Source organism: Carcharodon carcharias, chromosome 23 (assembly GCF_017639515.1).
Source record: "Carcharodon carcharias isolate sCarCar2 chromosome 23, sCarCar2.pri, whole genome shotgun sequence".
NCBI classification, from domain to species: Eukaryota; Metazoa; Chordata; class Chondrichthyes; order Lamniformes; family Lamnidae; genus Carcharodon; species Carcharodon carcharias.
Genome location: NC_054489.1, coordinates 28,214,595 through 28,231,479, shown reverse-complemented (window position 1 = coordinate 28,231,479; position 16,885 = coordinate 28,214,595). Strand labels below are relative to the sequence as shown.

General features: G+C 41.8%; 1 protein-coding gene across 3 annotated transcripts in view; it reads right to left on the bottom strand.

Annotated features, from left to right (window-relative positions):
- The window catches only part of LOC121269000 (glucocorticoid-induced transcript 1 protein-like), a 55,864-nt gene extending 40,349 nt beyond the window's left edge, over nt 1-15,515 (bottom strand). The window contains exons 1-2 of one of the 3 annotated variants that reach the window (XM_041173349.1): nt 15,033-15,515; nt 761-909 (exon numbers count right to left, since the gene is read on the bottom strand). In XM_041173349.1, the coding sequence (XP_041029283.1) occupies nt 761-909; nt 15,033-15,378 (495 nt within the window). In that variant the 5' untranslated portion in view covers nt 15,379-15,515. The remainder of the gene's footprint in view (nt 1-760; nt 910-15,032) is intronic. The other 2 variants (XM_041173348.1, XM_041173347.1) reach the window with 2 other exon arrangements.
- Nucleotides 15,516-16,885: the final 1,370 nt, after the last annotated feature.

The following is a 16,885-nucleotide window of genomic DNA, read 5'->3' as shown; positions in this document are numbered from 1 at the left end:
TTTAATTTGTCTGCCTATCTATTTGGGTCACATGTCTTTAGTCTGAGCTGGCTGATTTTCATAATTTACTTGCACTGGATGCTTAACATTATACCTTTAAATGATCCATTTGTCTTCTATCGACATGTTACTAAAGGCCCCGCCCATCTATTCTGTCAAACTTAGCTCATTTCAAGTTTTGTCTTCCCTCTGCCACCTCAGCAAGTTTACTTCAATCTTGTTATTTGTTATTAACCTAGAAAATCAGATAAAGATAAGCATTGCCTCCCATGGCTTCCTTGATGCACTGGATCACAAAGCTGATGTAGACTGAATTCAAATTATAAATTAGCTCCAAAAAAAAAAATCGAAGGGGAAATGCAGGAACAGATAGTGTATAAAGAGGACCAATGAGTAATTACAGCAGTAACAGGATGTTTTTGAGTTATACAACTTGTCATACAAGTTATTTACAAGGACTGTTGGAGTGAACATTGCCAACTAATTATGGTTCACCAGATCTCCATTCAAGATTGAAGTAACACTATATCTACAGCACAAGAATAATATGGAACCTTCAGAACACAAAAGGATTTTAAACTGTGGAAAGCTGCATAATGTATGGCTTCACACATTAAAATGATGACATTAAAATGTAGTCAATTCAAATTTACACAATTCATTTTGATAGTTTTCAAAAAGAGATCATACAATCAGCTGCTGATAAATACAACTATTGATGCTCTGGCATCAGTACATTCTGGATCTCTAATGAAAGTACCTGTGTAGCTTTCTCATTCTCCCATGATATAGAGTGTACATCAGTGTCACGCGGCCACTGTCCTATCAAGTAAGGTCCAATGATGGTGTCAAGAGAGGAGGTGCGTCGTATGCAAGATCTTGTCTGATGAGGCTTGGGTTTCTCAACTGCTGGAATAGAAAAAGTTATTTTAAAATTAGTATTAACTTTCTCTCCAAATCCCTATAGTTATTTCAACTGATTTTTTTTCTTAAATGCCCTCATCCACTTTTCTATCACCCCCATGGCTATCAATACTTTGCAATTAAACAGTTTAAAAACTGAGTAGAGAGCAAGTTACATGATGCAGCCAATATGGAAGTCATTCCATAAGACCTATGTTTGAAACCAGCCCAGACAAAAATACTGCCTGCTCTCTGCTATCAAGATACTCAAAATGAATCTGGACAGCTTCCACTCAATTTTTACTGGTGATAAAGATAAAACCACCCTGTAAATTAGCCCAACGATGCTGGTGCAAGGATGAAAATATGACACTTGCATAGCAAAGTGGTTTTGCAAGATGCAGGGCATAGCAACAGGCTCTGGTCACATTGCACTCGAGATTAATCAACACAAGCTCTCTATGCCCACTAAGTATGATCCACAGTACAAACATCTTTCACTTTAAATAAACAAAAAGCAAAAAAAATTGCATGAATTAAGTTGCACTTGCACTAAATAGCAAGATTAAAAAATATTTGGTTGTTAGCATGCAACTGTCACAAAGGAGTGACATTTATACCATTAAAAGTCTCTTGGGAAAGGAACACAACCATCAGGGATCAAAGGTAAAACCCTTCTTTGCAAAATTATGTTGCACGCAAGTTTATTGTTGTAGGACTGTTGAAAACAAAGACCAAAATTAATGATAGTGTTTCAGAGGTGTTGGGTCTGATTACAGCCTCAAAACAATTCTTCCACGTTTGGAGATGGTGTGGTGAATACATCATGAGGTGCCAGAAGAATTTCAAATCAAGTCAGTTTACTCTTCGGCCATCAAACCCAGGGTGAAAAATTAGGATTGGTATAACTGACACCCTGAAGATCCTAGTTATTGGCAAGAAGTGGAACCCAGTACCGTGCATTATGATCATCGAAAGGCAGGTTTGTGGAGTTACAGATTCAGCACTAGGAGCGACTAGTCCATTTTCTCAAATTAAACATCACCCATGACGAACCACAGTGACAGGAGCTTATGCCTTTTAAACCTGGAGCGTTTAATTTTCCTTCACCAAACGCAGAGTTAGGAAAAGGAGGAGAGGAATAGAGGCCATTAAATTTGGAGCATGTGCTCACCTGCTTTTTCAATACAAACATATAGTGACATTAAAAAGGTGTTTAACTCAATTTGGTCTGCAACAAAATTTTGCATGCAAGTGCATTGAAAGTTCCGCTTAATAGGATGAGCTCTACCAGGTAAGTATGCTATCGAACTGTTGCCCACTTGACTTTAGAGAGGGCATTCCAACATGGATAGAAATGAAATTGAATATATTTTGTACTTTAACATCCAATTAAATACAATCTGATTATCTGCATCAGTGGTCTTTTTCAAACCGCAAACATGTTTGAAGTAAATATTGATTACTTTACATACATTGCATATTTATGCAGTCACACTTCTATCATTGACCAAAACAGATACTTCCCACAGGCTGTGTTTTTTTGAGATTCCACATCCTCTCCAGCAACAGGGCTCATAAAACAGCAATCTCTGATTTGATAGACAGAAAGCAAAGCAACACCCATTTCGTCAAACTGTTAATTCTGTACATCCCACATTTTTTTTAAAAAGTCAGTTACCATGTAACTACATGAAATATTATCTGTCCAAACAGCTTGTCTTGAAGGATTTAATCAGTAGAGGAGCATAGATCATTAACCTGCTAATGGCATACAGACCAAATTTTGATCTGATCAACTTTTTTTGCTTTAATTATAGATACCAGAGTTGCCTCAATCTGATGGAACAGATAAGAGTGGGCTTGTTCCTTGATAGCTAGCAAAACAACTTGAGGTTCTGTTAAACCTTCCAACTCAAGTCCATGGGAGTTTTTGATGAGTCCTATACTTCTGCAACTACAAAAAGTGTTGCAGCATAACTGATAACAGATGGCCTACATCTACCAAATCAAGAGATTAGCAAATCTAGAAATTAGCATCCATCCAACACTCAAACAGATCACAGTTCCACTGTACTTCAGGACATGCAGGCAGGAGACCTCATCCAGAGATATGGCACAGAAAATGTGCAACTGTAAGACAAATAATGGATTTTGAGCAGTAAAGCACAGGTCACAACTCACACCAGCCTTTCCTTAAACCTGCATGATACAGAATGCTAAGTCTCCTTGGGGTCCAGGGTGTACTCCCCCCCACCCCCCAACACACACAGGAAGCAACCTAGGCAAGAATAATTTCAAATGGAAAGAACCAGAGATTTTAACTTATTACACAAAGGAAGCCATCATAAAGTGCAAAACAACCACTGTTGTATTAAGTTTGATTTAAAAAAGAAACTTAGTGTTTGGTTATTTTAGCCAAGGTAGGCAATTAATCAGCTGCATCTCTGCAGTATTAACTTATGAAAAATTGATGTAAAGGGAAAAAGAGAACCAAGGTGAATATCAGGAGAAATTAATAGTGAAATCCTCCGAGGCAAATTTCATACAATTTTAATTATCTTTAAAAATTGTGACAAAATACTTTTATTCGAGAGCTGTGTCTCCTGGTATACCACATGAAGCAAAAGAACATTGGAAAGCAAAGTAAGTTAAAAGATCACCATACGTAGGGAGATGATATGCAAATGACCAAATCATACAAATAAAATCACAGAAAAACCACAAACTTCTGGGTACAAACAAATCCACAAAGCTGCTTAAACTCTTGAAAAAGCAATTTTATTTTCAAGGATTGGGATGGGGAAGTGCAGATGAAAGAGAAAGAGAAAAGGAGGATAAGAAAAGGTAACCTAAGAAATACCCCACTGCCTAATTAATATCAGCAACACAAAACCACAGAGATTTAGTTAAGTTCCTAATTGGGGTAAATTTAAAATTACATACTAGAAAAACAATTAGCCTGGCTATTTAGCAGTGGTTAGTCAATCCACATGTAAGATAGCAAACAAATGGGAAATATTGAGAACTTGACTATAGGGCAGGGGTGGGGGTGCAGGAGCAGCACTGAGGAGGCCAGGAGGAGGGAGAGGCAAGAGAAAGTCAGTTTGCACATTTTAGTTAACCACGTACCAAATTTGACTCATATGTTGGTCAAACATAAGGGAAAGCAAGTCAAGGCTGGATTGGCTTATATCTTCATCTATATGGCACAATTAATGACCACAATATGCTGAACATTCTAAAATGCATGATTATGGTAAAGGCTATCATCCACAACAGTAGACTACTGCTTCAACCATCCCACGGTTGAAAACAGTTCCACAAAGTAAATTACCACAAGCATAATGAAATCTCATGCAATACCCCTACTGCATCTACTTGGCCTTACTGCCATAAGGATGTTTGGCAACAGTAACACCCACATTGGCAAACTGCTTTATGAAAGTGAAATGATAGGAGCTTCCCTACTATCCACTTAATGGTTACCAGAATTTTAATCTTCCAGTTCTGGCTCACTAATAAAGGTCAATGAAGTAGAGAATTACCAGAGAAATTTTAGTCCAATTTGAGAGTCACAGCCATAGAACAACCACTTACAACCATTATGCTTCTTTATTTCTCTAAATCTATGCAAGAGGGCCAAGAGACATGCGCCTCCAGAAGGATTCAGTTGGAGTGACATTTTATCCCACCCTGCATCTCTCCCACTTTATAGACAAAACTTGCCATCTATTCTACCCTTTTCAAAAAGTGCATGACACAACAGTAATTACCTTGCACCATCTGCTTGTCTGACAGAATACTAAATAAACTCAAAATATGCAAAATCTGCAAACCACCTTCCAATCACACTACAGTGCAGCTAATTACAACTTATGCCTCTGGCTGACAACTGGAACTGAAACTTATTTCCACATTATAGAGTACTGGATAAAATACCAGCAACTCACCAAGACTTCAACAGCATTTTACAATCCAGTGACCTGCACCATCTAAGAGGACAGGGACAACAAAACAGAAAGCAACGCTGCCACGCATGTCACACACCATCCTGGCTTGGAAATATATCACTCCTCCTTCATCGTTAATGTGTCAAAATTCGAGAACTCCCTTCCCAACAGCGCTGTGGGCGTACCTACACTAGACCGGTTTCAGTGGTTTAAGATGGCAGCTCACCACCTTCCCAAGGCCAATTGGGTATAGGGATGAATGATGGCCTTGTCAGCAACACCCACGTCTCATGAATGAATAAAAAAAACTGTGCTAAGCCAGTCAAACTTCCCTTTTTAGAGAAAGACGCCCTCATTTAATATTGCTTTCAAAGTTGTCAGCCAGGCAGGTTCTGGCTTTGAGAATTAACGTGCGCTACTGTGTATGTGTACACATACAAATATGTTTGTTTTATCATCAACTAGGTTATTAGGTCACTTTAGGGGACATCAAGAGTGTTGGCAACACCAACAGCTCAGATGGTTGGCTCTCTTCCCTGAAAGAGAAGACAATCTAGTTGCATTCATAGCTCATCTTTCTGGCCCACAAATTCCCAAAACTACTGAGCTCAGTCAACACATGGTCTCTGGGTCACTAGCTAGTCCAGTATCTTAACCACTAGGCCAACTACGCCATCAAGTTATTTCTTCTTCCACCACGCTGTTACATGCTACTCCCACCTGTCGCCATAAAGAGGTACCAATTTAAAACTTAACGTGATATAGAAGTCAGCTTGAAGTTTCTGCCAAAAGTGAAGCTTCAGGGAGATACGTGAACAATATTTGGTTTCAAATTATTAAAAGACAAATGGCCTTAATGCCCAAGCTGAAACCTATCATAATAGAAAGAAATATTTTCTTCTATAAGTCTTGATTTATGAATCCTGATCAACTTCGCTTTGGTTACATTTATCTTCATATAACATGCTGTGAAAACTGCCAAGTAATTCTAATTACACCTATTCCTCAATCTCAAATTCTCACATTTAAGTAGGATTACTGTTATACTTTTCAAATAGCTAAAATATGTACATCACATGAAATGTCTTACTCTCATGTTTACTAAGAATTTTGTTTTCTTCCTCTAATATGCTTATTTTTATGGTCATAAAAATTCCTTCACAAAAAGCTCGCTTTTCCTGCAACCAATAAAAGGCAATTAGCTAATTAGACAGAAGCCAGGCAATGTTTATTGTTTCGTCTGATTACTTGCACTATGCGCAAGGATGACAAGTACCAACTTGGACTTGGAATGTTTTGAAACGAGTGGAGGAATAACAAAATTTGCATGCAAGGATAGTTATTAGAGGCATAAACCAATGCCAGAATATGCGTGAGGATTTATGCCTGCAATAACTTTCGCTGTACAGTAAAAATTGTGCCCTAAACAATCTACGCCTTGTGAAACAAAGAAACACCACTGTCTGCACCCACAACCAACAGCTCTCCGCTACTTAAAAGACTATGACTTCCTAACCATTTTTGTCATCTCAGTGCACTCCATGCAGCCTCGTGAGTCATGTGTAGGGGTTAAAGATGACATTCCCATTAATTTATATATAGCTGTTGCTAGAAGTACATTCTGGGTGCTTTGATGATTTATTTATCCTCAAAGCAGCAACAATCTTCCAGTCAACAAACTCCGAAACAGCAAGAAAAAAATAAGCACAAGTCAATATGTGCCCAGGCTTCAGGTTTTCAGAACTGAGAGTCATGTAGCTCTAGGCCTCAGTGGGCACCCCAAACAAAATCTCAATCGCTTCACTTCCAGGTGTGCACGTTAGGGAAACCGTCAAACTCAGGTTAGATACAAGATTCAATTTTCCCTACTTTACCCCAATGTGCCTCAACACCAATATCAAGAGATTACTCCCTACTCAGTTAACCTTTGCCACAAAACGTTTTAACACTTAGTAATTTACACAATAAACTCCCATACACTGGGAAATGCCATCAAAGCTGCCTACACATTCCAATTAGGCTCTCCTATTCATTTCACTATTCAGTGCTGGATTTTAGCCCAAATTCACCCATGGAATCAGTTAAGAACTTATTTACACTACGATCATCCAAATGTGTTTTGGTGGACTCCAGCTTACACTCGGTGTGTAAATCTTCAAATTCAGAAGTATGAAGAAAAAAATTAAACACATACCAGGCCAAAACATAAAAGGGAAGAACTATACAGCTTCAGAAGTACCCAAGTGAATTAAGGTTATTTGAATAGCCCAAGTGCCATAAATGAGGGAGGCGATGGCGTAGTGGTATTGTTGCTGCACTAGTGATCCGGAGACCCAGGGTAATGGCCCGATTTCAAATCTCGCCACGGCAGAGGGTGAAATTTGAATTCAATAAAAATTGGAAATTAAAAGTCTAATGATGACCATGAAACCATTGCCGATTGTTGCAAAAACCCATCTGGTTAACTACTGTCCTTCAGGGAAAGAAATCTGCCCTTACCTAGTCTGGCTTACATGTGACTTCAGCAATGTGGTTGACTCTTAAATGCCCTCTGAAATGGCCTAGCAAGTCTCTCAATTATATCAAACCACTACAAAGTCTTAAAAAAAGTGAAACCGGACAGACTACGCAGCATTGACCCAAGCACTGGAAATGACAATGGCAAACAGCAGACTCAATCCAGTCAACCCTGCATGGTCCTCCTTACTAACATCTGGGAGCTAATGCCAAATCTAGGAGAGCTGTCTCACAGACTAGTCAAACAACAGCCTGACAGTCATCCTCATGGAATCATAGCTTACAGATAATTTCCCAGGCACCACCATCAACGGCAGCGGTGGCAGCACAGTGGTATACAGTGAGGAGGGAGTTGCCCTGAGAGTCCTCAACATCAACTCCGGACCCCATGAAGTCTCAGGAAACTTCCTGCTGATTACCACATATCGCCCTCCCTCAGCTGATGAATCAGTGCTCCTCCATGTTGAGAAGCACTGAGAGTGGCAAGAGCACAGCATGTACTCTGGGTGCTGAAATTCAATGTCCATCGCCAAGAGTAGCTAGGTAGCACTACCACTGACTGAGTCCTAAATGACATAGCTACTAAACTGGGTCTGCGACAGGTGGTAAGGGAACCAGCCAGAGAGAAAAACATACTCGAACTCATCCTCACCAACTTGCCTGCCACAGATGCATCTGTCCATAACAGTATCAATAGGAGTGACCACCGCACAGTCCTTGTGGAGACAAAGTCCCACCTTCACATGGAGGATACCCTCCATTGTGTTGTGCAGCACTACCACCATGCTAAATGGGATAGATTTCGAACAGATCTAGCAACTCAAGACTGGGTATCTATGAGGCACCGTGGGCCATCAGCAGCAGATTTGTAATCAAACACAATCTGTAACCTCGTGGCTGGGCATATCCCTCACTTCACCACCACCATCAATCCAGGGGATCAACCCTGATTCAATGAAAAGTGCAGGAGGGCATGCCAGGAGAAGCACCAGCCATACCTAAAAATGAGGTGTCAACCTGGTGAAGCTATAACACAGGAATAGGTGCATGTCAAACAGCACAAGCAGCAAGTGATAAGACAGAGCTAAGCGATCCCACAACCAACGGATCAGATCTAGCTCTCCTGTCACATCCAGTTGTGAGTGATGGTGGACAATTAAACAGCTCACTGGAGGCTGTGGCTCCACAAAAACCCATTCTCAATGATGGTGCAGCCCAGCACATCAGTGCAAAAGATAAGGTTGAAGCATTGCAACGTACTAAATGGATGATCCATCTCGACCTCCTCTGGCGGTCCCCAGCCAATTCTATTCACTCCACATGATGTCAAGAAATGGCTAAAGGCACGAGATACTGCAAAGGCTATGGCCCCTGACAATATTCCAGCAATAGTACTGAAGACTTGTGCTCCAGAACGTGCCACTCCCCTAGCCAAGCTGTTCCAGTACAAATAGCCAGGTAGATGCCAGTGTATGTGGAAAATTGCCCAGGTATGTCTTGTACATAGAAAGCAGGACAAATCCAACCTGGCATATAACAGCCCCATCAGGCCCCATTATTACCACAGGCCAAGAGGTAATCTTTACTCTGCAGTGTCATTTTATGCGATGCAGTTATGTATGATCTTTAGAAAATGGCCAAGTTAAAGCTTCATCAGTAATGAAAGGGATCACCTACAGGGCTATCAAGCGGCACTTGCTTAGCAATAACCTGCTCATTGACGCCCAGTTTGGGTTCCGCCAGGGCCACTCGGTTCCTGACCTCATAAAAGCCTTGGTTCAAACATGTACAAAACAGCCAAACTCCCGAGGTGAGAGTGACTGCCCTTGACATCAAGGCCGCATTTGACCGAACGTGGCATCAAGGAGCCCTAACAAAACTGGAGTCACTGGGAATCAGGGGGAAAACTCTCCACTGGTTGGAGTCATACTAGCAAAAAGGAAGATGATCGTGATTATTGGAGGTCAGTTATCTCAGTTCCAGTACATCACTGCAGGGGTTCCTCAGGGCATTGTCCTCAGCTCAAATATCTTGAGCTGCTTCATCAATGACCTTCCTTCCAACACAAGGTCAGAAGTAGGGATGTTCGTTGATGATTGCACAATGTTAAGCACCATTCGCAACTCCTCAGATACTGAAGTAGTCCATGTCCAAATGCAGCAAGACCTGGACAATATTCAGTCTTGGGCTGGTAAGTAACGTTCACGCCATAGAAGTACCAGGCAATGACTACCTCCAACAAGAGAGAATCCAACCATTGCCCCTTGACATTCAACAGCATTACCATCGTTGAATCCCACACTATCAAGCACCTGGGTGATTTCATTGACCAGAAACCGGACTAGCCATATAAATACTGTGGCTACAAGAGCAGCTCAGAGATTAGGAATCCAGCAACGAATAACACCTCCTGACTCCCTAAAGTCTGTCCACCAGCAACAAGGCACAAGTCAGGAGTGTGATGGAATACTTCCCACTTGCCTGGCCGACTGCAGCTCCAACAACATTCAAGAAGCTTGACACCATCCAGGACAAAGCAGCCTGCTTGATTGGCACCCCATCCACAAACATTCACTCCTTCCACCACCAACACACAGTAGCAGCAGTGTGCACCATCTACAAGATGTACTGCAGGAATTCACCATCCAAAAGGACAAGGGCAGTAGATATATGGGAACACCACCACCTGGAAGTTCCCCTCCAAGTCACTCACCATCCTGACTTTGAAATATATCGCCGTTCCTTCTCTGTAGCTGGGTCAAAAGCCTGGAACTCCCTAACAGCACTGTGGGTTCAAGAAGGCAACTCACCACCACCTTCTCAAGGGCAACCAGGGATGGGCAATAAATACTGGCCCAGCCAACAAAGCCCACATCCCATGAAGGAATAAAAAAAAAATAGAAAATGGCCAAAAATCAGATTTTAGTGCTTGTGCTCCTGATTTTCAAATTGGCAGATCGTTAAGTATGGATGTCACCCAAGGCACTGACTAAATTCGAGACATATTTTCACCAGGACAATCTAATAGCCACATCACAGCTGCAGGAACTTAAGGCACTATTATCTCTGTTACAGCAGGGAAACCAATTTTTTTTTTCAATCACTGGCCTGCAAGTAAAGTGATAGTTCACAGTAATCTGGCAGTCCTGAATTTCAACCCAATAAACTGACAGGCAGGCAAATAGGTTATGAATTTCCACAAAAGGTGTAGCTTTCGGGAGGTGGGGAGGGTGGAGAGTTAAGACATTTTAACAGTAACATTAAAAAGTCAGCACAGTCCATTGTGGTGAATAAAATTACAACCGTTTCATCAGCATATCCAGAAATTTCTACAAGATCTACTTCCCCCATGTCCTTTGTAAGTAGAGGGGTTTCGTCTAGTTTTACCTGAGGGTCCAAGTAATTAATTACCTGAGTTACCTTTCCTTTAAAACTCTCCAAAAGAAAAAGTACAGAAATGTTTTCAGTATTGCTACAATTGCCCGAATATCCATTTGGATTTCTGAATCTGTGGATCTGTTATGCATGGTTTGGTAATGCCTCAATGTTGATTAAAACAAAGCACATATTTACACAACCTTAGAATAAATAATATTTTACTGCCTTTTAAATATAGTTGAGATGTTGAAATAAGAATGAGCTTACAATGCTGACAAAAAAAAAATCATCTGTATGAAATTTTAGACTACTGAATCTCACCAGTTACATGGTAAAACAAAGCTCTGCTCAGCCTCCAACTGGTGAAATGTTTAATGTGAGGAACAAGCTGACAAGCCAGCTATTTGTTCCATATTAAAAGCCTGAAGATTAAGAAAATTATACCGCCATACAGTAAATGACTTGAAAAGCCTCGGGATTCAGCTGTGCAAGTTGATTATTTTGTAGCCAGTCTGAAACTGAAATGATACAAGATTACCTCCTCCAGATGGTCTCGCATGTCTATTTTAAAAAAATAGTATCAGTACAGTAATTGTTCCCAATTTGGTACCGGGAAACAGTGGTACAAAATACCGCTTGCAGCACATTGATTGCATCATAACCACATGCCTACCAGACAAGATAAATAAATATTCACCCATAATACTGAAGCCAAGGAAGACTACTTTAGATGCCAGTGGCACACGGCAGACAGGCCACAGTTATATTGCTACCTCTGCATTGTTTTCAGTACACAGACAGCACAGCTGTGTGTGATAATGCCCACCTCTTGAAAACAAGTGCCAGCTTCACACAAGTTTGGAGCTGTGCCCAAATGGTGCAAGGTTACCACCTTGAGGTGGTCCTGCACCTCTTACGTTAATGCCCTTTGTGTGGCTGCACCCAAGTGGTTAGTCTTGGTGCAAAACTGGGATCACTGTCGCAAGACTGCAGTATAGCTAGCTGGTCACTTAACATTATGTGGTCACAGTTAGGATTATTTTGGTCATAAAATCCTAACAGGACACTTAAGGATGAAGGCAATTATTCTAGTTCAACTGTGGAGTTTAAGTCAACAGACTATTAGTGAACAAAATAATTTCACTAATAAAGTGCTCTGAATTTTGTGATCAAAGTTTGGTTAAAACTGCAGGATTCTTTCAAAACAATTATAATCAGCCAATTTCTCCCAAATTAAATGCTCTTAAAACTAGTTAACAAACTTGGGACTCTGTGGCCTGCGTACAAATTAAAAAAAAACTTGCACTCATTTAACTGGAGTAGGCGCCCAGTTCTGGGTTGCTCACCTTAAAGAGAAGTTTGAGAGGAGGTTTGATACAGGTGCTCAAAAATATAAGAGATCTGGACAGAGTAGATAGGGAGAAACCATTCCCATGGGTGGAAGGATCGAGAACTAGAGGACAGCAATTTAATGCGACTGGCAAGAAAGAAAAGCAACAGCAACAACAGTTTAAAGAAAAATTGACAAAGCGAGTAGTTAGGATCAGGAATGCATAGCCCTCTGCGGTTCAGGCAGAGTCAGTTATGGCTTTCAAAAGAGAATTGGATCATTATCTGATGAGAAAAAAATTGCTGCGCTACAGGGAAAGGCAGGGCAGCAGCACTGAGTGTATTGCCCTTGCCAAGAGCCAGCACAGACACAATGGGCAGAATGGCCTCCTATGCTATAATCATTCTACGATTCACTTATATAGTGCCTTCCATGACTTACAAATGACCCAAAAACAGGCACTGGGGTACTTATAAACATAGCCACTGTTGTAGTGTAGGAAACACAGTGACCAATTTTCACCCTGTTCTTTGCCAATCTGTTCCTAAAGCATCAAAACCCATTACAGGCTCCTGTGTGTGCTTAACCATTGTAACCCCGTACTCTTCCAATTCTGGCCTCTTTGCACATTCCCACTTTTCATCAGTCCACCAACAGAAGCATTGTCTTCAGATAGATAAGCTCTGGAATAGCCTCCTGAAATCTCCTTAAACGTCTATTACTATCACCCTATGTAGCTCAGTAATACTCCTCCTTGTGGTGTTTAGGCTAAGGCTGCCCCTGTATCCAGAAAGTATCCCAAAACTGGTTTGCATTTAGGAATTATTCCATACTTGTCCCCCACACTTCCGGAAAGGCCATTAATAACTTGCAAGTGGGCCACAAGACTAATTGTGTTAAATAGAGTCTATATATATTCCAGTAAATACGATATACAAAGCTACTCATCACCACAAAAACAAAATCCAGCACTTCAGCTTTTGACAGCTGCAGCAAATATGCGTGGGAACAAAGTGTTACAACCAGTAAATATTTAGTACGGTTAAACAAACTACTGTAGATGGTGGCTGATCTCATGAGAAAGGGTGGCACCGTCTTAACATGGGACTGTGCAGATAAATGGAAATGGCTGCATGCCGTTTACAACTAGATCTACCCCACATGCAGTTTATTGATACGAGCCTATCTTCACTCAAAAGAAGGTCAACCAGTTTACATGTTGCGCCCTGCACAACAAGGAGTGTAACTGAATGCTCAATCAGCTGTTTTTGGCCAGCTTTTCACATAAATTACAGTACCACTGCCAGTTCAGTGTTTCGCATCTAAAATGAGACCTTGCAATCTGCACAAAAAACTGGTTTCCTCTTTTTCAGCAATGCAAGCAAAAGCTGTCAACTTATCACAGCGATCATCACCTAATTAATGGATGTGCAGCATTATATTTGAAAGAGTGATCTTCAAAGAAATATTGGTACACAATTAGATATCTGAAGCCCCATAGTGGAACAGGAAAATCTAAATAATGTGCAGGTTAAGTAACAAATTATTCTACAAATTTAATGCTAGAATATGACTTAGCATGCATTTAATTTTGGTAATAACCTTGTTAAACTGCCTTATAATCTATTATTTGAATTAACAGTAAATATTTTACTTTCTCATCTTTCACTTTTTCAAAAATGATTCCCCAAGGGGTCCCCTCTAACCTAGCTCAGTGGTTTCTTTATGGAAAAGCTACATCAAAAGTCAAAAGCCTATAGATTCTCCCAGCTGGAAGCATATTTCTTGGACACTTCCACATTCATTTTGACAGTTTCACCAGCTCCAAACACATTCAATGCAGTAACTGTACATAAGTAATATGCCATAAATGCTGCTATTCTATTGGCATCTAGTTGCAGTTGGATTATTTTCTATTAAACTTCAAGTCTGAATTAGACTTTTTCCTTCCAAAACACTCCTACCTATTTATTTCACTCCTGCAGTCAAAATGAACTGCACCAGTACACAATTTTTATTTAAATAGCGCAGGTAACTTAGCAAAGCAGCAACAACAACCAAGTGCTGGAATTCAACATTTAGTCCCATTTACTAGATGGATAACTCTTTCAAAAATGAAGTTACAAGCCCAACACAATTCATATTAAGACTCCTAATTCATAACTAGACTGAATCATTGGGGAAGGTCAATCAACTTATTGCTCAGTTGTATTGAGCACAGTAAAGTCTCATTCAAAAACTACAGAAGCTACTTATCTTGGACTAAACAATACCATTAGCAAACAGCCATTTAATTGAGCAGAGAACAATCTGAAGGATCACCAGACATCTGCAAAGTGACTACTGTGTGTACCAGTAATCAATTTCATGCAGTTTCTATTGCTACACACAAATGTCCTTTAAACAGATAGCAAGCAGTTAAGTGCTAATTATAAATGCTGTACAATATATTGTATAAAATAGAAAATAAGACATCACAAGCCAACTACTTTTCCAACAAAAATAAACTTCCATCTTCTGTCACCCATGTTCAATGCTTCTCGATATCTCTGCAGCCTTTTGAACATTGCTGATAACAAAAAAAAATGCAATTTACTTGCAGAAGTTGCAGTTAACACTGGTAACAGAGACTGCAATTCCAGGTTCTGTCATTAAGGAGAGGCACTCCTGTGGGGGGTAGTGGGTGCTCAAATATAAAAAAATCTGGGGGGGGGGAAGCAAACAACACACAGCCTCCGATTGTTAAATAGAAGCTGCAAATGTATACAGGGAAAGAGGGTCTGGGAAAGCCTAAGTTGAGCTCATTAATTAAGATAGCTCTTCTCCAGACAAAATAAGCACACAAAATAAAACTTATTGTCCCTATTTGCAATGCTTGGCTGAGGTTAGGGCCACTGCTGCTCTCTATTGAGATGTTTATGCTGCTGTGGCCAGGCAGCAGGTGCAGGTACCTTTACTGACGGGAGATGTGCAGCAGGAGGCGGAGTGATGGCCTTTCCTCTCCCCGGACGGGGCCGCTCTCCAGGCCGCCTCTTGCTCGCCCGGCCCGGGGCCGGTGCTGGTGGAGGTGGTGACGCTGTGGAAAGCGCTGCGGCTTCCCGGCGGAGAGACGGACGGAGCCGGGACCAAGGAGGAGGAGGAGCCGGGGGCCAGCCTTGGGCCGCCGCCGCCGCCGCCCGGGGTATTGTTGCCGGCGGCCGCTCGCAGCTGGAAGGGGACGGTTGCTCGGAGGGGCTGAGGGCGGCTGGAGGTCGGGGAGCCGCTGGGCCGCACTCGCGGCGCCACTTGCGAGGACATCGCCGATCGACTGGACTCGGAGTTGAAGACAATAAATGGCGGAGGCTGCTTGTGGGCCCCCCGCTGGCTCCCGGAGTGCGGATCCGTTCCCCGCGCTGCTCCCCCTCTGCCTCCCACTGCAGATCAACACTCACTCTAACTTTCCCTCAGCCACGGCTGCGCCGCTCCCCCCACTGCCACTCCTCGCCTCTCATTGGCCACACTTCCACAAACCCTATTCACTATTGGACCCTCTTCCCGTCACTCAAATTCGCTGCACCCATTCGCAAGAGGCTGGTGGCACATTTCTGGCACGGTGCCAGCGATGGCAAACACTGATTGGCTGCATGTGTTGAAGCGGGACGTTATTCTATAATTTATCTTGTTATTGGTCAGCATCGACGTCGCTCAAGGCAATTGCTCTCAGCGGTGGTGTTTGATTGGATGAGCGTCATAGAAGGCACCATGGCAACATTAATGAGTGATGTCACAATCAGTGTTTGTACGCGGGCACGTGACTGTTTCTCAGTAGGTTTTACTACCAGCCTTTGACGTCACAGCAATAATAAAAATAATGAAAAACTCATTCTATTTCTCAATGAATGTCTGATCAAATGGCTGCTTCTGGCTCATAATAATGCAATAAGCTGATGTGCGAATGATTTTTATTACAGTTTCTTCACACTGCTTTTGTTTTAACTGTTTCTATCCCAGCCCAGTTTACATCACCTCCCATTAGCACTGACATTCTCTTCCTCCTCCTCCTCCTCTCATCCCTGCCAATCACTGTGACAAATTCAGGGTAAGGTCACCATCAGATGCAGCGCATGGATGCCCATCATGAGACATATGGTTGCAGATACTATTCGGTTGCCAAGCATGTGTATTGGGCCATCCAGCAGCTGGATAGCCTGTGACCCTGGTGTTCCCATACTGACAGCCTCAGCTATCCACAAAGCATTGCCACTGTGCTTTCTGAATCAAAAAAGATAGCATAGCTACTGTGTCCAGAGGACCAGAAGGCTTAAACACTGATGACCACATGGAAGAGGACCTCAAAGCCATCATATATTATTTCTCAAATATTTGTAAGTTTTGGTCTCTCTCTCTATCTGAAGTAAAGAGTAGCTTTATATCCCAGCCTGCCCCGGAAGATCCTGGGGCTCCCCTGTAAAACCTTAAGTGGCACTGAACAGTACCATGAAAGGGCGATCACCTATCTAGGAAACACCATGTCGTGTGATGCTCTCCTAGATTAATGAGGTGAATCACAGATTCTTTAACACTATATCTCATGCCAATGCAAGATTTTTAAAATCCACTCATGGGGTGTGGGCATGGCTGGCTAGGCCAGCATTTATTACCCTTGAGAAGCTGCCTTCTTGAACCACAACAGTCCTTGTGACGTAGGTACACCCACAGTGCTATTAGGGAGAGAGTTCCAGGAATGGTCACCAATTCCTGCTTGTGCATGCGTACTTGGCTGTGTATGTGCAGAATCCTATGTCATCATTTGCAGGAGAGACAG